Here is a 27,428-nt window from a genome sequence, read left to right on the forward strand (position 1 = left end):
CTGACAACACCAGCTGTTCATTTTGGGCTTTAAACTAAAATGGGGTGACAACAGTTGAATGCTTTATTTCATGTCATTTTGTTTTTGTTCGCTTTCTTGTTTTGACTGTGTTCTGCAGGTCCATTACATAAAATCTCCACACATGATCATGTTCAGTTCCTTATTTTGTTGTAACACGACCAGAAAGGGGCAGACTACATGAATTTATAAGGGGGTAACCACTATTTCCATGAATAGGTTGACCTTTTTGCTGAAGAAAATGTTTTTTTAAAAGGTCAATATAGAGCAGTCTTCGAACCATACGGCAAAAAGTCTATTGGCAAAAAGAAAAACCCTCAACCCATTTCCCAAATTACCAGTTTAAATCCAGCAGGCGTTAGCGTCACCATCTTTGTTGTGTTCAATTCAATTCAATTCAGTTTTATTTAAAAAGCGCCAAATTACAACAAATGTCATCTCAAGGCACTTAAATAATATAGTCCAATTCAAGCCAATTGGAATTCAATTCATTGTAATCATAATCCAATTAAATCCAATTAATTAATTTCAAAATAATCCAATTCATTTTTATAGAATGGCTACAAGAACATTCAGGTTCCGTTGGATTAAATACATTTTTAAGGGTATATTTGACATATTATCGTTATTTTTCATTTTTATTTTAGCTCGCTCTACATTCAGAGCCGAGCAGGAGTTCTCCATAAAGCCCTGACATGAATGTCGGACGAATCTTCCTCCTGATGTGTGTGCTCGTGTCGCTGAGCGGTGCTGCAGCTCTTCGCTGCATCATCATCATGCAGAACACGCGACACTAACTGTCTGACAGCACGTCACGTGACTTTTCCTCTCATTGTGTCCAGCGGAGACAGCGCACACAAGACAGCAACAGGAGAGGAAGAGTCCGAGAAGTTCAGTTACAAGAGAGAGGGGGGAAAAAAGTTCACAGGACGAGTTATATTCCAGCATTATGGCCGTGCGGGAGGAACTTTTAAAGTCTATATGGCACGCGTTTACATCGCTGGACGTGGACAAAAGCGGGAAAGTCTCCAAATCTCAGCTGAAGGTAGGCTGTTCAAGTCACCCCACTTTCTTTTTTTTCTTTTAGCTGAGCGAGGCACTGTCGACGAGTGGTATTCTGGACCTTTGTCGTTGAAAAGAATGTTGGTTTTCTTCCTCTTTCTTTCCACTGAAAACAACGCTTCTCGGTGTGGCCACAGCAGAGGCGCACCTGTTAATTGTTTGAAGTTCAGAATGTTGCAGCTTTACAGATGAAAAAAACTGCAGAAAACATCTGGAGGAACAGTTACGGTTACGAGCATTAACGTAAACTTGTTTCACTGAAATGTTTTGGTCCAAATGCAGTCTCACAGCCAAGAAAAGCAAACAAGGAAACCTGTTTTTTTTTCTTATTTAAAAAAAAAAAAGATTTCTTTCCTGTTAATAGTTCTAACAATCTGAGTATCACACCCACATGCTGACGGCGCAGTTACAACTCAGTGTGTCAGCCAAGCTTTGTGCAGCAGTTCAAATAAACCGCAGCAAAAGGTCAAGTTTAATTTCAGCTACCTGAGACTCTTTTATAGAGACGACCTGAGGCTAGTTATTTTCTTCTCAAACAACATCCTCAAAGTACCAGAATGCAATGGAGCTCAAAGACGTGTCTGCTGAAAGAGGTGATACATTTATTCTGCCCTTGTTCTCTTGGTTGGACCACACTTTGTTTTCTATTCAAATGCCCCAGTTTCCACAAGGTCTTTTGGACCACTGGAGCCTTCAATGGTTCCTGGAATTAGTTCCTCCTTTTTATATATTTGTGTGTGTGTCCCCACCACACGAACAGTGGCTGGTCGTAGGATTCTGTTTGTAGGGTCTGTGTTTAGCTTCTACCACAGAGCTGATGTTGTCTGAAGCGTGAGAAAAACTTTTCACTGATGTCACTGTATTGTGTTGATGATGTAAAGTACCAAATAAAGTTTGAACACACTTCCTCCTTAATAATGAATGTGTGGGTGTGTCCAAACTGTTTACTGTTAAATGTGAGTGATTGATTGGTTGAGCAAAACGTTGAGCTAATATGTAGCAAAGGAATTAAAATTTGATTTTGCTCACCAACTGCCAGCTTACTGCTGGAAGCCTTTTGAGGAGCTCCAGTCCTCTCCGAGCTGTTTGGTCAGAGAGTGACCTCCATTTGAGTGCAAAAAGTTGATGTTTGAGGGGGGAAAAAGAATCAGGCCAGAGGTTTATTGAAGTTCAAAGGATCAGTATGACAATGTCTCACCTAGAGTCCCACCTAGAAATACATCAGAAATATTGTGATAGTTTAAAAATGCACAAAGTTTATGCTTTTCAACTGAAAGGCAATATGGGGTGTGTAGAAGGTCTTTATAGCTTTGCTTAGACAACAGAAGGAGCAAAGATGGTCTCCTAAAGACTTTCAGTTGTGCTTTCGCCACATCTACTCTGGCCTATGTGATACCTCTGTCAGCCAGGTCAGTACTACCTGTGTTGCTTGTGTAAAGAGGGAACAATGACTAAAAACGATTATGCACCCCTCAGTTTGGAAGTACCGTTGATAGAAGAACGAGCTCTGCTTTCTCAGGAGTTTAAGGCAAACAAAGCTCTCATTCATGTACCACAGAGATATTACCATTGATTTGACTTCACATACTTATGACTCAAACCTGAGAGCAACACTCTGCCCCTGTTCTAAAACCGTAGGTCTGCACCATTTCAACAGCTCCGCAACAAGCGGCGTGCCAGGTAGGCAGCACAATTTAAATGGCGTATCAGCCGGCTCATATTTTTAGACAAACTCCTCCTTTACCTCTCATCATCACCTCTAACCAGCTCGTGCTCAAAGGGACACGGAGCAGATTCACGGATTTCCTGTCGGTGTCTCCCACAGAACTCTTTCATTGCTGTTCATTCTTAAATTGAACTCATTCAAATCTGGAAAACCACAACATATTTAAATCGCAAAAAAAAAACCTGAAGCACGGTTACGTCACAAATGAACCACTCGAGTTGGAGTTCAGTGCGAAACGGTCTCTGTGCTATGGTGTGTTTACTTTGAACAGATGAGGTGAGGCGGATCCTCTCTGTAGTTTCTTTCTTTCGGTGCTAGCAGACATTGTTCCACTCTTGCTTTTCTTCTGGCTTTCATCTTCACCTTAGTGTACATTTGAAGTGATGTTTTCGTCGTTGTCTTCACCACTTTCGCTGGGCTTGGTTTCAGATTGAAGAGGCTTAACAGAAGTCACATTTTTAACTCGCTGTAGCGTCCAAAGACAGAAAACAAGGATTCTCTGTAATACTACAAAAACAGAGAAAAGCCAATATTAATCTACTAAACCATAAAGTCCTCTTACTTGGGATTTCATTTTATACAAACAACAATTTGTAATGTGAAGATATGATGCTGCAATGTTGTTCTAACCATAGCCACCATCACTCTTAGTCTCATTTATTTCTCTCAAACATCGTTAAATAAACTGCATTAATTGGGTTAAAAAGCCTCTGACAAAGAGTGGGATAAGACTGGAGTCGAGATTCTTTTGGTTTTTCTGAGATGCTAAGGTCCAAGAGCTGCTCGAGTGGCTCAGAGTTGGGTTTCACTTTTGATTTGGATCTATTTCTTTTGAGCTTTGATTCAGCTCCCCTTGTGAAACAGCGAGTGACTTTCTCAGGTCAGACCCTGAACACCTTTTTGTTTGGCAGGAGTAAGCAAATTGATCTGTTAGCTTGTGGAGTCCTTTCAGAAATGACTTGTACTTGCTATGTTCATCTCTCCCATAGTAGCGCTGATTATGATGGGGTTGTGATTTCAGGTGCTGTCTCACAACTTATGTACAGTCTTGAGGATTCCACACGACCCAGTGGCACTGGAAGAGCACTTTAAGGATGACGATGAGGGTCCCGTCTCCAACCAGGGATACATGCCATACCTGAACAAGTTCATCCTGGATAAGGTCAGTAACACATGGACACAGCCAGTCCAAGCCAACTAAAGTGGTGCTTATCCTGTGTCTTTGGCCTTCTCCAGGGAATCATGTTTGTAGTGTTTTCTTCTGTGGGTCACATACATGTGCAGGTGATTCTCATCTAGCTCCATATCAGTGCCAGAAAACAGACAAAGAATGATTTCCTCTGTTGTAGAGGGGACGTTAACTATCACTGATTTGACTTTTATAGTCTCATTTTGGGATCGTTTTACAATCAGAGAGCCAAAAAAGAGGCTGTGATTTAGAGTTTGGCCAACGGACTGTCCATTTATTAGCTTTGTCCTGCATATGTTGTGCTAATGCTAACTAGCTATGTTGGGCTGTTTTTTGCATCTCATCTGATGTGGCAGAAAAAAGTAATCCATATCAGTGCTTGGTGATTTCCAAAGCGTACTTTGCAGTCATAAAATGAATTTATGATGTAGCAAATCTAAACTATTTGATGATTAACACTTCTTCCTCCATTGTGCCTTCTTGGGTTAAAGATAACTTGACAGAGGGATGAAAACTAGGTAAAACAGGCCTCGACTTGCAAAGACTCGTTGTGGTTCGTATTTGTCAATAACACCGCTGGGATTTTTCCCAAAATAAGATTTGGCTTAAAACCTAGAATCTTGGTTGCCAGAGAACCAACTGACGGCCAGATCTGAATGGGGAATCATGACAACTCACCACTTGTGCTGATGAGGAATGGCATGAGAAAATCAGTGCTGTGGTTACAATGTGTCAGTTCACTTCGAGGCAGTTACTGAAAAGAATTGGTATGCAAAAGAGAACCAAAGCACTTCCCTGTTGTCAAAATAAATCATCTAACCTGCATGGAATGATTCGACTTTTAGAAGAATGAAACGAAACTATTTGTTTCAAAGTGGGGAATACACCAAACTAAAACACGGAAAAACTAAATCACAGCCCTGAATAGCTAGACTGAGCAAAATAGAAACAAGGAACTACGAGCAGCACCAGACAGCGTAGCGGTGAGGCTCTGGCAAAGAGAGAAGGAAACCGGGAGTTTAAATGCAGAGGAGAGTGATTGGTGAATGAGTGCAGCTGAGGATGAGTGAACACGGGTGAAGAGACCGAGGAAACGAGCGAGGAGATGATGGAACCCAAGCGTGACACAGAATGGAAAAGCAAACGTCAAAACAACACGGTGGAAAAGTGGAAAAGGGGGGGGGAAAAAAAGTATTTCTTTATGCAAGAGGCTCCTTGATTTAATGTCTCATACAGGTGTTATTATAATGGTTGTTTAATATAACAAGTCAATGGAAAATGTCAGAAAGCAGAGGAAAACATCCATTGGAGGTTCTCTGAGTGTCGGGGTAATCTCTGCTTGACAGATACAATCTATCATTGTAACATATTACCTCGATTTCATATTTGAGCCACATTTGGAGCTAGTGAAGAAGTGAGCTGATCCATTGTCAGACTGACAGATGATTGGATGAGCTGTAGTTTTCTATTCTTTCTCCTGGTTTGTCCTGTTAAACTTTAATTGGACTTTTATGACGTCTGTGCTGGTGACTTATTAACTGCGTGACCCAGTAGCTCCTCTCCCTGACTGACCTTCGCTGTTCTTTGGTGCAAGAGTGAGCAACTTGTGAGAAATTTTGGAATTTAAATTTTTTTTTTCTTGTCAAAGTTGTATCATCAGTTCCTTGTTCAGCCTCTTTGGTCAGCAGTTGTCTGGAAGGAAGTTGAAAAACATGCTTAACAAATGTTAAACATGGACAAATCCTCTTGTTTCACACTGTCTGACATCCAGTATGTTCTGTAAGAGCGTTTCCAGCTCGGCATGATTTGTACATGAGTGACAGTTCAAATTGAAAGAAAGTGATCTTTATGTTCTGATGCGTCATTTTCTCCACATTTCACAATCTATGGAGACATTTTCTGACTCATGGCCAGTTACTCGAAACTTCAACCGCTACTTTTTTTTTTTCTTTTTGAAAATGTAAATTCCTGATTTAGCTTCAGATGAAGTGACATGAAGTCATGGGTGGACATTACATAAAGCCTTGCCCCAACATCCACAAACTTGTACGTAATTTTCCACACACAACCCCACCCACCCATTGACATGAAGGTAGCTGTTCTGTGGATTGGGGGGGGTCAAAGCATACAACTGACCTTACTGCTGAGGAAACTCCACCCGGTCTCACAAGGAAGCTGTGTGTGTGTGTGTGTGTTTGTGTGTGTGTGAAAACCAGAAACTCAAAAAGCAGGACAACAAGAATCCTGTTTTACAAATGAATGGTGTGGCTTGTCAGGAAAAAGTGTGTGTGTGTGTGTATTTGTACTATAGATGGGGAGTGAATAGAGCTGGATGGAGACTGTGCACCATCCTCACTGACTCACTCTGTGTTTATGGAAGAAAGCAGCAGAAAATAAAATGCAGGAGACCACTGCAACATGAGCTTATCCGAGGACAAATTTTGTGTAGAGCTCTGCAAACTGCCACCGACACATCGATTTGGCTGCGACGATAAATGGTGCGACTCCACGTTTAGTGGTTTGCTGAAGGTGTGTGGTTTTTTGGGGTTTTTTTTGTGTGTGCCAAAGAGAAACCACTACACAGAACAATCCACTGACAGCACCCATATGTTGTGAGTCCTGTTTGTTTTGTTGGAAGGAATTTTGGGCCAAAATAAAAAGTGAGTTAGATTTATCAGGTGGTGTTTCCATGCTGAGATGGACTGAAGCTTCCTTAAATCATTTCTTGATCAGTGTTTTCAACCAAAACCTGTTTTCTTTTTGTTTTTTTTGTTTTTTTTTGGCACATTACAGCATGCAAGGTCTGTTTAAAGACTTAGAAACGTGTGAACGGGTCTCTAACCATCGGATTGCTGTGGTTGCATCGTGTCATTCTTTTTCATTGTCAGGAGATAATTGACGCCTAAAAAAGAAGGGGAAAAAAAAAACCTTGATCAGTTTGGGCGTGTCCTACTGAGTTTAACTTTGGAGAACTATGACATGCAAAATAGCCTCGTCTCCACCCGACCCTGACGGAGCTGAGTTTTGAAGAAAAGAAACGAAAAGCCCGAAGTTGAGACGGCGCTCTTATTAGTTGCCACACTTCCTGGTTTTGGAAGCTCTTTCTTTGCTGACAGGCTCCTCAATAGTTTCAGTTGACTCTTCGGTTTACTCGAGCGTGGCCTTTGGAAATATGGTTTTAGAAGCCAGATCTATCTTTGGTCAACACCTGCTGTTTTTTGCAGTTTTGTGTTCTGGACCATTTCAAAGCTCTAGTGAATTCCCCTTTTAAGTTACCGTCTCTTCTCTTCTTTCTCCTCCTCTTAACTGGGATTAATTACTCTGTTTCAGCAAAACCTCTGAATGAAACTAATAACAATCAGCCGTTGTTATGGTTCAACTTGACTTTTTAACAGGACTACCGTCCTTGTCCTAGTACACGCACACGGGAGGGGAATCAAATTATGTCAGATGCTGTGGATGGTGAGAGATAATGTTCGAGACTATTTTTTTAACAAAAGATCTAAAAAGATAGAACTTTGAAGCATGTGCGGAACGTCGTCCATGCAGGAGTAATTTGACCCTATTTTACTATTCCAGTTTTGAAAAGCTTGTTTTTTTTTTTTCTTTCTACGACTTAAGCTGAACTAACATGCCAAAGTGCATTTTAAAAGTCCTGTTTTGTCGGCCTGACACAATAATTTGTGCGTCGGCGGCCGTGTAAACACATTTATTATCTTACTGTGTATCTCTGTCCACTTGTAGCAGTTCTGCAGCTGTCAGCATGAGAGCTGTAAAAGCTACTGCGGGAGATGAAGCTCAAGTTTGGACCCAGAATCTTAACAAACATGTTGCGGGGGGGGGGCAATGCTCACAAGCATCTCACTGTTGAAGTGTAGAGACTGAGAGAGACCGAGAAAGAGAGGAGGAGAGAGGCAGTGAGCTCCGGGGAGAAGGACAAACAAGACGTGACACAAAGATGGTGTACAAAGAGGTGCTCTTTCACAACAAATGCCTCTTTCACAACTTGTGTTCCCTCTTCGTCTGTTGCTGAAATCAGACTTTGCTGATTCACTTAAAAGCACACAGATGAGACAGAGAAGTTCCTCCTCTCTAAATACCTGAACACAGCCATCCTCATCCTCACATGAGATTCGCACTGAATAACAACAGGATTGATTTGCGTCTTTGGTTTGAAATGTAATAACAAAATGTTTAAACCGGGAAAAGCCGTTTCCTTCCATGTTTTTTTTTTTTTTTTTTTTTTTTTTTTTTTTTTTTTTTTCTTCTTAAGCACAGCTACACCCAAGCTCTATTGTTAGAGCATTAACGGGTATCTGGGGGCTTTAGAGTTGGTTTCCTAACAGGTTTGTAGTTTAAGGTTTTTCAAAACATTGCAGCTGTGTTGAAATTCATTAATGTCAGTAACAACAGACCCAGACGTGGAATTTAGCCCTCAGGAACAGACCTGAGATTAGCACCATGTAATTGAAGTATTTGTTTATATATCCCAAGTGAGATTATCATCCCAAAATTCAACAACAGCACATTGCACGTGCCCTTGATTAAAAAATAAACATAGATGAGCTCATTTTTTGCTCTTTAGTTCCCCCGTGGTGTGGCGCAGCCCCTGAAAACTCAGCCCGCAGGGGCTCCGAGGCAGCTTCATGCATGAGAAAAGTGACCATACGTCAAAAATGAGTCAAAGCACAAACCTTAGTGTTGCTAACCTTCTCTAGCGTCGCTTTAAAACAACCTCTGAGCAGTATTACATCTGCAATGAAGCCGAATCTGGTCAAACTATAACGATACTGTCATTTTCATTTGGCAGTAATCCATCCATGCTCACCCTGTGCGTTTATTATCAATTCAGCAGATGCTTTGATCTAAAGCAACAAGCAAGGGGCGATTATACAGAGGTCTTCAAATTGAATGAATTTGCAACAGGCTTTTTAAGTTATTTTTAACAATCCACAGGAAAGGGAAAAAACAAACAAGCAACACCACAACTTAATGAGCTGGTATGTGTGTGATATTTGTGTTTGAAAATTAAATTTTATTAAGGGTTTCCTTATTTCCTAATAGTCATGCACACAAATGAGTAATGAGCAAATGAGGAAGTTTGTGTCTTGCTGCAGAGGCACTGCTGCTTTCTCCCTAAGGTGATGATTCTCTCTGACCAATCAGTGGCCTCGCTCATCTGAATCTTTGGCTGAGGCAGGACTAAAAAGCAGTACCACATCTGTTATGTGGTGCTTCCTATCATGGAAAACAGGCACAAAAAAATGAGTTGTACTGCACAATGTAATAGAAGAAGCAGTAAACATTGATTCCCTTTTGCAAACAGAATAGGAACAACTGTATCCATCAGCATGATATTTAGTAAGAGTGGAGTCTGATTAGAATGTTTTTGTGCCAAAGTAGTTGATTTAAAATGTTATTTCTTCACCTTCATTAGAAGCTGGGGGCCACAGGTCAGTGGTGTTCAAACCACCCACACATGCTGCTGTCAGTGAGTGACTGCAGTGACGTCGGCGTCACAAGATGGTGGAGCACACCAGGTTCATCTGAATCCACCGAACTGTTATTTTGTCCAGTGTTTATTTTCTTTGTATGTGAGGTCACAACTGTCCGGGAGCAGTTTGCAGGTCAAGGTGCAAGTCTGGTTAATGTCTGGAAGCTGACGTTTACATGACACTGCATTTAGACATTTTTCTGTCGGAATTTCTAAAGTAATCCCACAACTCGGTCCAGTTGGCAGCTGGGGGGGGGGGGCTTTCATTTCTCGACTGACCTAGTCACGGAACGGTAAATGTTCAAATGTCCGTCCAAGTTAGTGTAAATGGAGTGAATCTGTGATATTTCGTGTTTGGCAGTTCGTGTTGTACTTGAGGTTGTGTTAGCTGTCCCACGCCATGGCTTAAACATGTCAACTTTGACCATCTGGCGGCTTCATGTCCACACACGGAACATTTGTTCCTTGAGTACCTCTTCAGGAAACTCGGTCAACGTCAGTGATGACATGACAAATTGTTGAGGTGTGTTGAATGTTGGGAAACTTCAGAGACTGTTTTTTTTTTTATTTTTTATTTTTTTTGTGGGTAGAAGGTTGTTGAAATGCGTAAATGTTTAAACCGACTACTTGTTATGAACACTATCTGTACTGTACATTGTAATAAATAAGAAAATCACTCCCCCAACAGGTTTCCAAACAGGCACTCAACCTAAAGCACAATAGTGAATTACATCAGATCCTGTGTAGCTTTAGAAAACGCAGCTCTGTGTACTCATTTACTTGGGCTGAATGTTGTTCTCTCACACACAGCACAGAAAATGGAAAGAATTCAACAGCTTTGGGAGAGTTCAGGATTGAATTAGCAGGGCACAGCTAAAGCAGCATTGTTACGCAAATTAATTTAAGTGTTGGAATGATTCACTTCATCAGCTTTCTGCTTATTTCGAATGGAAAAGCTTTTGATTGTATATTCAAAGCCAGACAAAGAAAGACTGAAAGGTTAATGGAATATAGAAGCAACACAATTCTGCAGGATTAACAATCAACAGATTAGATGGTGATGGGTGAGGGTATGAAAAGACCAACCACCAAAGGCTTAAAAGCTAATTCACAATTTCATCATCGACGTGCGGGAGACCTGCGTTAAAGATGATTTCATTATCTACACCAGTCTGCTAGGGTTTGCTGGGTCCCTCTGCGGCCGACCTCAGGCAGCACAAAGATTTCTGACCATGGACAGAGCACACCTACTAAACATGTGCCTGTGGGAAAAAACATTACAGAAAAGAAAAGAAAGAAAAGAAAAGTGAGCATAATAACTTCAGGCAACGTCTGTGGTTATTCCAGCAGGACAATGCCAGACTTCATTCTGCATGACTTCCAACAGCCTGCAGTTCAGATCTGTCTCCTACTGAAAATGCACAGAGCATCATGCAGAGGAGAATCAGATGTCAGCCACAGACTGCTGAGCAGCTGAAATCTTTTATTCAGCTCTCATGTCTGTTAACTCAAGGTTGAAATGAATTGCCAAATTACAGCCGTGTTTCATTCACTCATGTAGAGCCAATTCAAAAACAATATCCTAGCGAAAGAAACCAACAGATTGCACCGAAACTGTGGAAAGGAAGGACTTTTAACAGGAAGAAACCGGGAAGAAATCCGCCTCGACCAGCTGGGGTTTGAGAAGACAGAAAAGAGGGGGGAAATTAAGCAGGGGAAAAAGAGAGCAAAGTGAGGAAAGGTGTGACAGATGAGGTCCCCCAGCAGTCTAAGCCTATAGCAGCTTAAATAATAATACACTGAACTTCCGACGACTCTGTTTTAGCTAAGATATTATATGGTTTTATTATTTCAAGCAATCTGCGGGAAGAACCCAAATGTAACTGTATGTTCATGTGTGTGTGATTCAATTTTAAATACCAACCTCATTAAATCAGTTTGACTTGTCTGAGACTGCTTGGCTCTTATCTTTGTGTCAGTGCATGACAACATTATCGTGTTTAAAAACCATGCCACATGTCACTTCCTGTTCAGTAGGGCTGCCACAAACGATTATTTTAATAGTCGACTAATCGATTTTTTTTCGATTAGTCGACTAATCGGATCATACCTATATTGAATAGAAAACATACAGCTTATCGCACCAGGATGCAGCTGCTCTTATATAACTATCATTAGCTTTCAGCTTGAGCAATGCATGAAATATGCAGCTTGTTGCAACAAAAAATTATTGAACTGTGTAGCAAACACACAAAAATAAATACTTACGGTTTTTGTTTATTTTTTTAGGTTTTTCTTTCCTTCATTTGTCTCTGGCATCAAACATAGCTGCATTTAAATCAAGTGAGGTAGGCACCTGAAACTAAGGAATTATTCACAAAAAGTTTTGTTCTCACTGACTCAAATATAACACCAACATGTTCAGTATGGACTCAGTCAGGACATTTGCTTGCTGAGGTGTGCATGTAGCTAGCTTTGTAACAAAGCCGTCCATTGAAGATGAACATACTTTTTTAGCACTGAAATATAATGTTAGAGAACATTATCGTTCCTATTCAAACACATCACTGTTATAACGTTACAGGAAACATGAAATATGTGTGCTAAGGCTAATTAATTAAATCATAAATCGCTAATGTTAACGTCTACAGCTATTGATATGAGTAAGTAGCACGTTAACTCTCTGTTTATGCTAGTTTTAGCAGCTAACTAGCCAGTTAGCTTACCAAGATGACAGTCCCTCTTCACAATCGGCCACAACAACATGCTTCCTTTTCAGGAGCTTGTGCATCGTCGTTGTGCTGCTGTGTAAGGCAAATTCTGCTTTACAGATATTGCATTGAACACATTTGTCTTTATTCTTAAAATGCTCCCACACTTTTGAGCTCTGTTGCCGGGTAGCCATGATACCAGTCTGGTTTAACTTTCTGTGGCATCACGGCTGACCCCTGCGCATGTGAGTCAAGGACAGAAACGCAGACGCAGCAGTGGAAGGTGCCGCAGCAGCTTTGAGAGAAAAACAAAGTTTGAAAAAACAAACGCAAAACAAAACGACACGTCGACTATTAAATTAGCCGTCTACGATTTTAATATTGACATAATTGTGCCTAGTCGACTAATCGTGGCAGCCCTACTGTTCAGATCACGAAACGGCTCTCACAACATTAGTGCTGATAATAATTTTTATGTTTTTATGATAAGTTAGGCTGGATGGGTTCAGCTGCAGGGTGCAGCTGGGCTTTAACTGCAGCGAACATTGGGAGTTAATTTGCTTGTTTGCTCGATGAGGCAAAAGACGGACTTCTAATTCACACAACCGCACAGTCAGCCGGCCAGCCGTCTCCATGGAGACGCTGCTGTTCACCGGCTTGGGGAAAACATTTCCCTCCACAGCACCAATTGTATCTTTTCAAGAGCTTTCCTCCCATTTCGCTCTGGAATTTGAACCCAAAGCATGTTTTTTTTCTTTTTCTTCCAGTTTTTCTTTCTTCTCAAATTTCTTTTGAGAGTTGAACACTGACGGAATCTCCACCATCATGAGCTATTCCCATACTATGTATCAAAGAAAGATGTGAAGTGTTTGAGTGCTTATTGGGCCTATTCAGTCAAAGTTCTGATCTCATTTAAAGGGCTACTGATAAGGTTTGTGTATTTTCAACTCTGAAAATCCTGCATAAGTAGTAGAATAAAATCTATTTTTGATCAAATCAGCAAGTATTGCTTCTGTATGTAAAGCTGGATTGTTACTGTCCAAAAACTAAACCTCCAAATTAAAAGCAAAGAGATCATCTAGTGGAAAGTCTATGTTCATTTATTGAGCTTTGGACATTTTAATGTAACATAACAATTGAAGAAATATGAAAGGCTTTTGTCTTCTATTGGAGGGATAAATGGCCACAAAAGTTAGGGAAACACAACAAGGCCAAATATAGAGCGGAAAACCTGAGTCTGCTCATGTTTTTATCCTGGAAATGTCAGCAGGGTGAATCTTTGCCAGCTCAGAGGGTTTTACCCGTGCCCTCTGCTGCTGGTCGACCTCCCTACAAACTGTTCTTCCTGGAAAAAGCCAGCTGTTATTCCTGGCTGTCGAACATGAGCCCTTGACTCACCGCAGATGTTGTGCTCTGCTCTCACAGGTGACGGGTAACTTTGACCGTCAGGACTTTGACAAAATGTGCTGGACATTGTGCTCGAGGAAGAACCTGGACCAAAATCAGCTGTTCATCTCCAACGATGATGCTTTCAAGATCTGGTGCATCTTCAACTTCCTGTCTGAGGACCGATACCCGCTGATTATGGTCACTGAAGAGGTGAGCTCTCTTTACAGGTTCACTCCTGAAAATAAGACTCATTATGTCTTCATCGTTGGGATAAACTGTAAAATCTAGCTAATGGTGACAAATCATGTTCCCATACACTGACATGCAGAACTGAGCACCTGTCGCCACTGAAAACAGTTTATTATAGGATTGAATTTATATGACCACAACTTCCTTTTTTTCCTTTTATATATCCAACACATTGTGTATTTCCCATGTCTGCTTCAGACTGAAATGTCTAAGAAGATTAAGTGCTTTAATGTTTACTTTAAAGGAGCTGAATTTCATTAGTGGATTATATTAGAAAGACACTGTGACCAACACACTGAAGGAAGGAAACGTCATGTTTGTCGTGCTGCTGTCAATGAATTTCACTTTTTGCTCACTGCTGAGTTCAGGATTATACTATTTTTAAAAAATGACCTATTTCAGAGTTCAGGACAGTTAATTTTTGGTCCATACTGATCAACTTTCACTGTTTACTGCTGTTCTACTGTAACCTCTAAAGTTTCAACCTGCAGGAAAATCAATCTGTTTAGATTTACAGTTTATATTTAGAAATGGTGAACTGCAAATGTTTGCACTGTTGGAGCACTAAAATGTGGGGAAGTCCCTAATTTACATGTGTAAAAGGAGGAAAAACTTCCCACTTCATCCACTGGTTGTCTGAACAGACTTTTGTTATTTAAATGATCGTACAGTTAAACTCCACAGGGGAGACTCTTGCAGCAGTGTGTGTTGTACACATGCGGCTTCACCATCTCATCAAGTGGCCATTAGAAAATATCAGATTCAGAGCAGAAAATATCAGAACAGGAAGTTTCCAGCTTCCTGTTCTTTTACAAATGCTGGAAGATTTATTGTTGAGTGTAACAAACATCAGAGCTGAATCACAGGAAGATTGTTTGCAAAAGAAATGTAAATATATGCGCACCAGTCAGCTCGACAAGATGAATAGTGGGAAAAATGCAGAGTAGTAGCAGTTCCAAACAAACAGCTTTTTAAAAAAAAAAAAAAACATGTGCATTATGTGCCTCAATGCTCAGATCGAGTACTTCCTGCGTAAGCTAACCGAGGCGATGGGAGGGAGCTGGGTGGAGGAGCGTTTTGAGGACTACAAGATGCAGCTGAACTCAAAACAGCAGCGTCTGAATGCCTGGGAGCTCATCATCCTGGTGGGCTCAGGTCACTTCAGTAAGGGCATGGACCGCCAGACTCTCTCCATGGGCATCAACGAGGTCTACCAGGAGCTCATCCTGGATATGCTCAAACAGGTGGGCGACAGCCTTACTGACTAAACTCCACTGTTTTTCAGCCTGTTCTTCCATTGACTGAGTGCAGTTTCAGTTTGCCACCCACAAAGAGAGATCAAATGTGTGTCGATCCGCAGCAGCAAATAGTCCCCAACCACTACACCATTTACTTCTTTCTGAGTAGAACTGCTGACAAATACAGCTGTTTATCACAGATCTGGAAGACTCCCCTAAAATGTAAACCTTGACTATACTGACTGTATCTGTTCACATAAAAGCAAAAAAGCCAGAGGAAAAAAAAGGAAATGGACAGTTTAGGAAGGTAAATAAAGTAATCCTGATCCATATCCTCATGCTGTCTACAGGGTTATATGATGAAAAAAGGCCACAAGAGGAAAAACTGGACAGAGCGCTGGTTCATGCTGAAGCCCAACACCATCTCCTACTATGTTGGCGAAGATCTAGCTGAAAAGAAAGGAGACATCCTGTTGGATGGAAGCTGCACGGTGGAGGCAAGAACCTGCCGTTTTTACTGAAACTCTTTACTTGTCTGTCAGGTTCCTGATAATCAATGCCAGGAAGCTTAGAAACACCTGTGGAGAATATTGCAAAATGCAAGCACCACATTAGTGGGCTCATTCACATCCTTCATGCGAGTTCATTTAAAAAAAAAAAGATAAGTCAAGAAGTTGGTTTGTACGTTTTTTTTCTGTGTAAACTGCATTTTTAAACTGAATACTATGGGACTCTCTTCATATTTGTGCATATGTGTGTTTTATCAGCTAGTAAAATGCATAAGTATTGTTTTCCACTGCAGCCTTTACAAGATAAAGAGGGAAAGAAGTGCCTCTTCCTCATCAAGTCATCACTAAAAAGCTTTGAAATCAGCGCGTCAGACAAGAAGAAGAAGCAGGAGTGGATCCATGGTGAGTTGTGAGAAGACTTCATTGAAAAATAAGAATCACAGGAACTGTTCCTCTAATTGCTCATCAGTAAATACTTCCATGTTGCATCACCTGCAAACCTTTTATATGCATACATTTTTCAAAGAGTGGCCAAAAGTCAGAGCTTGGAGTAAAATAACAAAGTAATTTTTGTGCCACTTTCCTGTTTCCTCTCAGCTATTCAGACCTGCGTGAATCTACTGCGCCAGGGCCGACCGGCGCCACACCGCGAGGCCCGACAGAAGCGCCGGGATCTGAGGCTCAAGCAGCAGGCTGAGCAGGAGGAGCTGGAGCTGACGATGAGGGAGTTGCAGACGGCCAACGAGGCCAAACAGCTGGAACTGGAGAACATGAGGACGGTGAGATTGAAACACATCTCCAGCGTGGTCAGGAAACGCTTGGATTTTTTTTTCTTTTGCAGGTTCTAAAGTACATAGATGGAAATGAACGGAACACTTGTTAAAACCACCCCAAGAAATACACAGACAGAAATGGAGTGTCAGTAGAATAAATCTAAATTAAAACGACAACTAGCTCGACACATGTTGCAAAATGTGGAAGTAATGAATTGTGGTGATGTGAGACGGGGCTATTTATTTTTATGGTAAAGATGGTGTGAGGAAAAACAGCATGTGAGTGCTGCATGCCCAGAACATGCTAACAGACTGTACATATTAATTAGAGCTTAGTCTAGTCTGAAAAGCCCCACATAGATATGTTGCTCACAAAACATCCCACACAAAGACGAAGACGCACAAAAGAGACAGCTGCGCTACAAAACTAAAAATGGATTAATACGGTCGTTGTGGCAGAATGAGAGACAGAATGTGGATTAATGAGGTGAATTGGGTCACGGAAAGAACAATACCTGTAGCTAAAGCTGTAACCACTGCTGCACAACACAAACAGTGTCTGTCAAAGCAATAACCATAAAAAAGTAATCCATCCAGGAAGTAAGTAGCTGGATTGTACCACGTGTATAAAATGTGAGGGGATTTCCCCAGGGCAAGTTTCTGAACCGGCGAGATTTAAAAAGTTGCCAGAACTGGTCAGACAGGAGAAATTCCACTTCCAGGAGCTCACATAAAGTCATCATTGCTGGATGACTAAGGCAGTACAGTCTGCACATTTGCAGTTTGAATAGGACTTTTTTTCCAGGTTTGTGGGTATTTATGCTGATGGAAATCGTTTTATTTTTTTCCAATGAAACTGGGTTTAGCTCCAGACATTGGTTGAGTTTTTCACGACTTTTGCACTCAGCACGTTTACACGGTACAAATTATTTTGATAGTCTTACCAAAAGCGGCCTTCTAAAATGCATTTAAACATGATAGTTCAAACCGTACAAATTCAAGCTTTTCAAAACTCGACTAACACCCAAGTATTGCAGTATGGGGTCAAAAATCTCCTTTATGTGTACTTTAAAGTAGGCTCAAATGGGTCAAGGCTAACACGCTCCTAAGTTTCATCGTTTTGTAACTTTTTGAAGTGCATGTTCATGCAGCCAAATTCCCAATAAGGCTGCTTTCATTCACATATTTTTCAGTTTCGTTTCTTAAAAGGCTGAAAGCTGAGTTTGATTGAAAATCAGCCCAATAAAACTGTGTCAATTTGCAGTCATTAGAAACACGCAGATGGACTAGGCTGAAGCAAATGGAAATTGAAAAACAAAATCAGTGAACAAATAGGAGGAACAGAGACTCATAAAAGTCCTTTTTAAACAAGAATCCTGTCTGGGAGCTACAATATGTGAAAGACGGTGTTAAATGGGTCGAGGTAAACAAACATCTGGTCCTGCTGCTTGGTGTAAATAAGTGCCTCAGCCTACAATTCTTAACAAGCAAATTAAAGAGAGAATTGTGCCAAATCTCTTATCAGAGTAAACTTTGATACTCATAACCAGCAGAAAGAGGAAGTGTGAAATAATAAACCAAGAAGCATGGATGAGAAGCACAGACGTCTGCACTGGATCTTAATCATTTTCAGTTCTGCTTCACCACGGTGCCGCTCTTTGTCCACTGACTTCTGTCTTTCCCACAGCAGAGCAACTGGCCCCATTTCAGATTGTTCAGTATATTTCTACGTTCATTACAAAGGGCAGCTTCATTAAAGTTACAACCGGTAGATATACATCTGCAAAACTGAATGTAGAAGCAAATTCAGAAGGACTTGGAACCAAAAATCTCAGCAACTCCGTATGAACGTTTGGTGCCTCAGAGGGAACCGGTCCAATCATTCAGGGTGGAAGGTGGGTCTAAGGGTGGAGCAGTGAGGAGGGAGGGTTCGGCACCGAGGAGAGGAGAGAAGAAGCAGCCTCCTTGTTCATTTGAAGGAGGCCTGTTGCATGACACGCTTGATGTCCCGCTACCTGAAAACCAGCTCAGCTTCCACGCTGCAGTACAAAGCAGAGTCATGCCGCAAGGTGACGTAAAGGCTGCCTGTATAGGTAAAACACGCATTGCAGGAGGATGATAGAGTGAGATGAGTGCTTTATCTGTAACATACACGCTTTAACAAGATAAAATCAATGCAAACATAACGTTCTCCGGTCATATAACATTCTGTCTGTTCAGCTGTTAAACGATTGGCTCTCAGTTGTTTAGATCATACATTTCCTGGTGAGTAGTGTATGTTAATACTTTTTTTTTTTTTTTGATTGTGTGTCTTCTCGGGAAATGTTTTCCCTATCAGTTATATAATTAGTTGCACTTATTCTAGCTGCGGTCAGCTAAACAAAGTCTCAAAGTGATTCAGCAGCATTCCTCAAAGGTTCCATCACAGCGTAAAATAACAAACACGCGTTATCTGTAGTGCTCTTACAATCAACAAAGTGTCCTTGTGATGCATTAGTTTCACTGTTCACGTAGTTAAAGTAGGTCACCTAAAGGATCTGGTGGTCTCCTCTGAAACTCACTGCCAGCTCATGAATACCAATAATAGATAAGCCTCACCCTGCATGCTGCAGCGAGTCACTCTTTGAAAACGGATGTGAATAGAATGGGGAGCATTAAACATGTTTTTCCAGCTAATCATCCTAAACCTGACTCACCTTCCAGTCAGCGGACAATGTTGAGCAGCAGTGGTAAAAGTCACTATGTGGATTCCCCAAATACCACTGATGTTTGCCTGCTCCTTTAAATTTTGGGTGAAACTGTGAAGTGAGCAGGAAGCGTCAACTTCATGAAAGGGGGTGATGTCATACATTTGGCTGAAGAACAATTACTCTTTTGACTGCTTACAGATATCTGTATGTTTTAGAGTTACAGTGTTGGTTAGAAATATCATTGTTGCTTTAGTCTGTACCTTTCTTAGGGGTTAAAATTTTTTTTTCACAATAGGGAATATAACTGAGGACAAAATAACAGTGAAATAAAAACTGCAGTCGCTCCCTTTCCTAAGAGAGTGTGGACCTGGTCTGAGGTACAACTCGTGTGAGAACAACAGCCGCATGTTCTGCTTTTATTAAAGTTGAATGTGTGTCGGTAGGAGAACGTCTCACACATTTTTATTTAATTATATGAGGGGACGATGCTTGTTTCTGCCTGCAGCTATGGATGAACATTTAATGTCTAAGAACTAGTTTGAAGTTTTTACACCAAAAAACATAGTTGTTGTTAATAAGCACAAGACTTGAGTGAAGAACAAAGATTTTTTTTAAAAAGGGGGTAATTTGATCGAAATGCTTTTTTGTTTCATTCATTCACAAAGTCCAAAAAACGGTGAGGATCAAATCACTGACTTGAACTCACCGTGTTAATTAGAAATGAGTGAGCTCAGTGCAGCCCAGAGCATGTGGCACACACCAGCTTCATTGTGACAAACCGAGATGCAGCAACAGTCAGACTGACATAGTTCTCATTACAGTTGTGGAAAGCACAGAGCCCAAGAAGACAGCTTAGTCTTTGTGTGACAACAATCTCAGAAAGCACAACAATCTGCCATTGAGGTGCTAAAGTCCGTCTCGCATAGTTGGTTGCATGAATGCACAATGAGCACACATACAGTATATGACAACCAACACACACACACCCACCCACAATACTTCCTCTGACAGTGTACTGTTATTAGAGGTTTACTGTCTCAGTCTACAGACAGTTCACAGCTGGGTGATGTGAGTCAAGAGGTTACGGCTTAACGACCTGCATGACTTGGCTTATCTCAGGATTGATTTCTCCTTTGTTTTAAAAAAAAAAAAAAAAAAAAAGTATAAAGACACAGTCTTAATTCTTTACCTATAAGCTCCAGAAGCATAAACTGCCAAGAAAGAGTTTATGATCGAAGCAGAGTTGTTACACAAGCATTTCTACTTGAAATAAAGGAAAAGACAAATGGTAGAGTGGAGAGGAAGAGGAACAGTTTTTGTAAGTAAAAGAGTGGGGATTTGTTAGTGTTGGATGAGCAGAGATGGAGGTGGCAGAAATCTGACGAGGCTCCTCAGGAGCAAACATGCAGATGGGTCGAGCAAAAAGTCCCCCTGATTTGAGAATGACGGAGCAAGAGTTCCAAAGAAAGGGGAAACAGACGAGTTGGCTCAAACTATAACGAGCAAGGAGACGACTGGAGCAGATTAGTGAAGAGAGACTGTTAATGAGGTGAATTTGACAGCGTGGGAAAGTAGAAGTGACCAAGCAAAGCAAACGGCAGAGAATGAGGGCAGATGAGCGAGAACAGATCTTCCTCATTAGGTTTCACACAGCGCAGGCTTGAATCCACAACTGCTGACTAACAATGGAAACCGTGTCCGCTTCAATTTTTATCTCGTAACGCTCGTAAGCTTGATTGTAGTGCTAATAAAAAGGATTTAGGAATTTCAGTAAAGCATGTGCTCAGTTTGTCTCCGATTCTGTAGCTTATCTGTCAAAGGTGTAAAGACTAGTTTACATTTAAATGCATTTCAGAGGCAGTGCCTTCACTTCTGTTCATGTTACAGTTCTGTTAACAGTTCACTTCAGGTCTCATACAGAAATCCCACCTGATTGAGTGATGGTCTTCATCTAAACCCATCTTCTTTTCTAGTTTTTACTGAATTACTGTTTTTTGAGTTTTTTTTTTTTTGTTTTTGTTTTTTGTGGCCAGGCTTTGGAGGAGGCAGCAGGCAAAGCAGCAGAAGAAGAAAAAAGACGTCTTCAGACTCAAACTGAACTCCAGGACCGCTACAAGATGGACCTGGAGAGAGAGAAAATGGTACGTTGCTCTGTGCTACCTTTGAAGGAATCGTTGCATCAGAGGAGATGAAGTGAGAACAACTTTAATGCGGTTTCCTCTTGAGGTTAACAGGATTGATTTGTTTTCAGGTCTGACGCTTCAACCTGTGTCATCGCCACACAATTATTAATAGAATGTTTGATAAAGCAGTTGGGCTCAGTTAATGCTGGCAGGCTTCACAGTCAGATTGAAACGCATAATTGTCTCTAAATAACAACCAGAGAAGAGTCAGTGCGTCTGATAACATCTGGACATGTTTGGTACACAGCACAGATGTGGTCTAACAGCAGAAAGATGTTGATCTGTGGACTTCTGTTTCCACACGTCTTACTTCTTTAATGATTAAAAAAATAACTCAGCCAGGTGTAAATGTGTATATCAAACACATATTTACAGTTGTACAGGAATGCAGTTTTTCACACAGTCTGTTCAGCACTGTTCAGAACATGAACTTTAGATCAGTCTCACTCTGAAAACCAAACCTACTCCTTCAGGACCACGTGAATAAAAGTTTTCTGAAGTATGGACACTGACTTCCTTTGCTTTCCTTTTAACAGGTACGACAGCAGATGGAGGAGCAGGTGGCCCAGAAGAGCACTGAACTGGAACAGTACCTGCAGAGGGTCCGCGAGCTGGAGGACATGTATCACCAGCTGGAGGACGCTTTGGAGGACGAGAGGCGTGCCAGACAGGATGAGGAAACCGTTCGTAAGCTGCAAGCACGGTCAGTCACAATGTGGAGGAGGGACAAATGTCAAAGATCGAGACAAGTCAGCCCGTCCAGTCATATTGGCGCTTTCTGTTAAAGTCCGCTTGGCAAAAGAGAGGAAGTTGCAAAGGCAGCTATAACAAAAGAAGCTGTCAATGTAGAGCAAGGCAGACACATGAGGCAGGAAGTACAGTAAAAATACTACATTTTCAACACAAATCCTCTTTGATAGTTCCTTACTGTCATATCTGGTACTGATGGTACCAAATGTTAATCAAATGTGAAAGTTGTTAACTACAAACTTGCCAATTTAGTCCAAAGAGCCTCATGGGCCGAGTCTGTTTTTCTAGAAATCTAAGAAAAAACAGCCATGCGCTCAACCTCTACTTACCACCGCATTTCCTTCCTTGTCCATCGTTCCTCTTTGCTGACAATAACTTTCCACCTCATGTTTGACTAACCAGTGTAGAGTGTGTCTTTGTCCTTAAATTAAATCTCTGTATGGAAGATGGCTGTCAGCGCTTTAGGCCTTTTTAGTGAATGTTCTCATCCAAGTGATCCACTCTAATTTTAATCTTCCACCACATTGAATACATTTTCATATAAAGTTTAAAATTGAATGAAAAGCAGATTTGAATATTTGAGATTAATCTTTAAGTTTTCAGCTAGAACAATACGTGGTGATGGTTTAATTAAACCGAATTACACATATGAATGAATAAAAACGTGTCTTACACACTGAAGCAACTCGGTTGATTAGATATTCCAGACTGATCACAGATATAAAGCAGGTTTGCAACCTTTTTTTTTTGTCTGTGTCACCACTGTAGTCCCTATTGGACTTGGCCGAGGATCTAGAACCATTTAGTTGGACTTTGGTGGTTAAAAACAGCCCATAATGACACCATAGCACCACCTGCTGACATATGGACAGGCCACTCCCACCAATGCATGTCACTGAACATACCTGCTGCATTTCATTGCTTGAAGTGTTTCACAATTTTTGGATTTATTATTTAAAATACACAAATGCTGGTTTATACAAGCCGCTCATGGTGTGGCATGAGTTGAAAAGAAGGAAATGTGTGTATGCATGCAGCTGTAAATGAGAAGGCTGCCTGTGGTAAATTGCAGGTTGTCATTATGGGCTTAACTCATCTCCCTCTGTGTGTGGATCAGCTTGCTTGAAGAAGAGGCCACGAAGAGAGCAGAGTTGGAGCAGATCCACCTGAGGCAGCAGCGGGCCATCTCAGAAACGGAGGCTGAGAAACAGGAGCTGGAGAAGGAGCGTCTGGCAAAGGAGAGCGCCCTGCAGGCTGCAATGAAACAACTGGACGAGCTGGAGCAAGAGAGGCAGGGGGCACTGCAGCAGTACCAGGTCAGCTGACAGAAAGAGATTGTTTTTTATGTATCAACTTGAGCTTTTCCCACAGGCTGTCAACATGCTGAGCAGTGGCTGCTTTCCCCTCTCTGCGGTCCAGCTCGTCCTAAATGATTACAGTCTCTCCATCACTCTGTTTAATTGGTCAAATCTCCTTTAAAGAGTCCAGAGGTGTGTTTTGTCTTGTGGCCTTCTCGTGTTCAAATGAAGGTCCCACTTATCTCACAGCAGGTGGGAATGTAGCATGTCACTGTAGCATGCTGCGATGGCCTTGCAGGGTCATGTTGCTTTGACTTTTCAATAAGCACCGTCACAGCTTCTAACATCTCGTGAAGACGGTGTTTTAACCAGATAACTCAGATTTTGACATTGGATCAGTAGTGATTTCTGTCTGCTCTAAGCGGCTCCCACATGAACCCTGTGAAGGATTCACACAGTTTGATCTGAAGTCTGTTTATTGTTGATTTGAGGCTGATTAGAGCCGATAAACCAGAGAGAACAGAACAGTAGCTCTTCTTTTACAGTTTTCTTCCAGCAGCCTCTCACACTTTTTATAAAGATTTCTGAAATTTTGATAAAAATCCCATATCAAAATCTTTAATTTTCTTAAGTGTTAAAACCTTAAAGTGAATGTGTTGTAGAAGCCCCTTTTGGCAGCCGTTGCGGCCTGAACTGGCTTCGTGAAACAGAATCTGGGCACTTCATTCTTTTCTTGGGGACAGATTCAAGTGAAAGGATTTCCACGTCAGGCTCCGTCAGATTAGACGAGGAGCATTTTTAAACTGCCATCTTCAGATGTCTCCACAGCTGTTCTTTGGTTGGGTCCCTTCGTTTCATCTTAACTATTCGTTTCCAGCTGTTGTAACAAAGGAATGAACAGCCGTTCCCACGTGAGGTCGCTGCGCTCTGAAGCAGGTTTTCCTGAAAGCCTGACTGTATTCGGATGCTTGCGTTCCTCGGTTCTGATGTGCCACTCTGTCCCTGCCACTGAGAAGTAACCCCATAGCACGATTCCACTGCAGTTTCACTGCAGGGGCTGTTGTTGGTCAGGTGGTGATCAGTGCGCCTCTTCAGCAGATATTTACATTTCTAAGTCATGTTTTAAGAGTTTTTTTTTTTTTTTTTCTTGTTATCGGACTGCTTGGAAAGTTGTTTAGCAAACACCAGCTGGGCAGTCATTTGCCTTTTATCCGGGCCTCCATCATCCTGCTTTTCCATGAAAGCCAGAGTGATGGAGCGCTGCCTTGATGGTCGCCTTTTTAATAGCTTCTCCCATCTCTGCGGGAGACTCCAGCAGCCCAGTTAGATTGATGGATGGTTGGTTTCTAGCCGCTTCCCTGACCCAGACTGTTTCACCGTGTATTGGAGAACACTCAAAGCTTTGGAGATGGTTTTATACCTTATTTCCTCATCTGGTCCTTGAGTTCCTTTTATCCTAACATACAGTGTGAAGTGGAGAGCCTTATGCACACGGGGGGATGTCTCTCTAAATGATGTTATGTTAGTCTCAGGCCTGTAAAGCTGCCATCCAGTCAAACATTGGCTACACAGAAGAATCAGAAATATAAACAGGATTTTCCTGTTTTCTTTCTCACTACATAATACCATTTGTGTTACTGCATAGTTTTGACATATCAAGTCTTCCTCTTCACTGTTCTAGAAAATGGTAAAAATGATCGAGTAGATATAAACTGATAAGATGTATTTTTTTTCTCTCTTTATGGCTAATATCTGTTACAGTGATTAAAAATCACTATTATTAGTATCTGTATTGGTAGTCGTGCCTTTCTTTACCACATGGTGTCACAGTCGACCTGCAGCATGTGAAGCTTTTATTTACAGATAATCCTGGAGATGATATCTGATTACATGAGGTTTTGTCTGAAACAAAATAATCTCTTTTTAATTCACTTAAAAACCCTTAAAAACGATGCTGAGTGTTCTAACACAGTTTTTCCATGTTTTTCTCAGACGGTGATGAAGAAACTGGAAGATGCAACCAACAACACCAAGACCTGGAAGCACAAAGTGGCTGAACACGAGGGGTTTTTACGACTCATTCAACCAGGTAACGACCCACCCCCGCCTGTCTGTACTCCGATGTTTGTGAGGACCGACAGTCTGCGGTTTGACGATTAAAACCTCATTTAACAAACAGAGATGGAAATAGTTGCATCTGCTCACATTTGTAACCGCTTCTTGAGCCATAGCCAGTGAGCAGTTTGAGAGTTGAAAGATGAAATCAGAGTAAAACCAAAGTTTAAAAGCTGAAGTAATTAACTGCCTGATTTGATTTCCATCCTTTGTGTGGACCAACTGGAGTGTGTTTTAATTCATGTCAGGATCACGCGTATCTGTGCCAGTATTTGATTAAATGCCACATAAACAAGTTTGAGCCTTTAAACAGAAACCGTAACATCGCTGTGAAGTTGAGTGTGAATCACAACTCTAATAGAATGACTTTTTAAAGCTAAACCTTGTGGAAGTTGTGGATAAGTAATGTGAAACTTGTCTTTGCCAGGTTCGAAGGGGCAGCAGAAGATGACAAATTGGGGACCGGCAGCATTTTCTGAAAGCGAGCTCATTCTGAGGGAGAAGAAATGGCAGGAGATGAAGAACCAAGCGGCACAGGCCCAGTAGAGCTGCTGCCAGACACTTAACCTGAAACACGTCGCTAATTCAGAGGAGCTGAAGGGATGTGCTGTCTGCAGCAGCACCGACTGGAAGGAATCCTGGAGACCGGATTTTATTTTTTTTTCACTTGAATCCAAATAAGATATTTACCATGGTGAAAACATATTCTATTAAATAAGTGTTTTCCTCTAGCAATCAGCACTAAAATGACTACTTTTAATTCTGTTACTGTATAGCACCATGGATTAAAGGAGCTGTTATGGGACTTAAGTCTGGGTGAAGTTCACAAATTTATCAGGAAAAGTTTTTGGAGAATTGTGGAACAGTAAAAGCTTTGCTGTTTTTAAAAAAAATATAAAATATTTTGTTGCTAAATGTATTTGGCAGTCATCATGGGCTCTTGTACAATTAAGCAGCAAAAAAGGAGTTGGAGAGGCAGTGAAGCTCACTTGCTGACGGAGGCATCAATATTGATCTTTGCAGGATATGTTAGTCATGAACCACAGAGCTGGATAGTTACTTCAAATACAGTATTTTCCCTCTTATTAAAAAAAAAAAAAGAAGTTATTATTGATGCAACATTTAACCTGAAGCCTTAACCCGGTGAGACCCGAGGCATCCCTACACATGGGCCAATACTCATGTTGCACCAGGCCTCCGTGCTTCACACAGCATTCCAAACATGACAGCAGAATGAAACAGAAGGCAAGCAGACAAGTTGTTAAATATGCTTTTTTTTAAAAATGTTTTACTATCTACGCTCTTGTAGGACCAATAGTCTGCAAACGATTAAAGTTATCTGTCTACTTTATAGAATGTTATGAGTTAGTTTAGTTTTTTACTTCATGATGGAGTGAAATCTGTAAGAGATGATCAAAACTAAAATCTTACCAATCTAACATAACATAAGTCTGTTGATTTTAAGGGGGGCAGCTTATTTCTGCCATCAGGTTTCCCAGATGGAGAGGCTAAAAATGAACTTTTGAAATGATTGATGTCAAAATCCCATTTCTTTGTTATGAGTGGAGGAATGTGCACCTTATTTCATGTTATTCTACTTTCTCTTGGCTCTTATGTATGTTTAGAAAAAGGAGGGAAAAAAAGAACCATTCTAACGTGTGTGTGTGTGTGTCCAGTTGCATAAAAATTATCCTGAGAATGTTAGTTTAAAACGAGGTGTCCTGTGTCACTCTGTATTCATTTTTACATGAATGAGAATAATTTTTGTACATATTTTATGTGCACTTATCCATCGTGCTGGTTTCTTTATTCTCTTAACAAAGCGGTCTTCCCAAAAAACATTAGGGGGAAAAATGTAATTTTCACTAAATAGTTTATCATTATCCAAGGTTGAAACTAGATTTAGCTCTGCATCAATAAGCGGAACTTTAACATATTAAACAGTCCAATAAGCATCGGTTTCTTGTAGCACCGCCATGTGTGAAATTCGTTTGGGTTTTTTTATGTATATGTTTGTAAAAAGCTGAAAACTGA

The 27,428-nt window shown here is 41.0% G+C and overlaps 1 protein-coding gene across 1 annotated transcript; it reads left to right on the forward strand.

The window, feature by feature from the left end:
* Positions 1–733: 733 nt before the first annotated feature.
* On the forward strand, positions 734–27,428 carry swap70b (switching B cell complex subunit SWAP70b). The gene is made up of 12 exons (XM_072386393.1): positions 734–1,063; positions 3,828–3,968; positions 13,626–13,799; positions 14,855–15,082; positions 15,427–15,573; positions 15,879–15,987; positions 16,183–16,364; positions 21,082–21,189; positions 21,768–21,934; positions 23,099–23,297; positions 25,272–25,368; positions 25,822–27,428. The coding sequence occupies exons 1-12, from the start codon at positions 968–970 to the stop codon at positions 25,938–25,940; spliced, it is 1,767 nt and encodes a 588-aa protein (XP_072242494.1). The 5' UTR covers positions 734–967; the 3' UTR covers positions 25,941–27,428.

This window comes from Leuresthes tenuis, unplaced genomic scaffold (assembly GCF_036924035.1).
Source record: "Leuresthes tenuis unplaced genomic scaffold, fLeuTen1.0.hap1 SCAF_5, whole genome shotgun sequence".
NCBI lineage: Eukaryota > Metazoa > Chordata > Actinopteri > Atheriniformes > Atherinopsidae > Leuresthes > Leuresthes tenuis.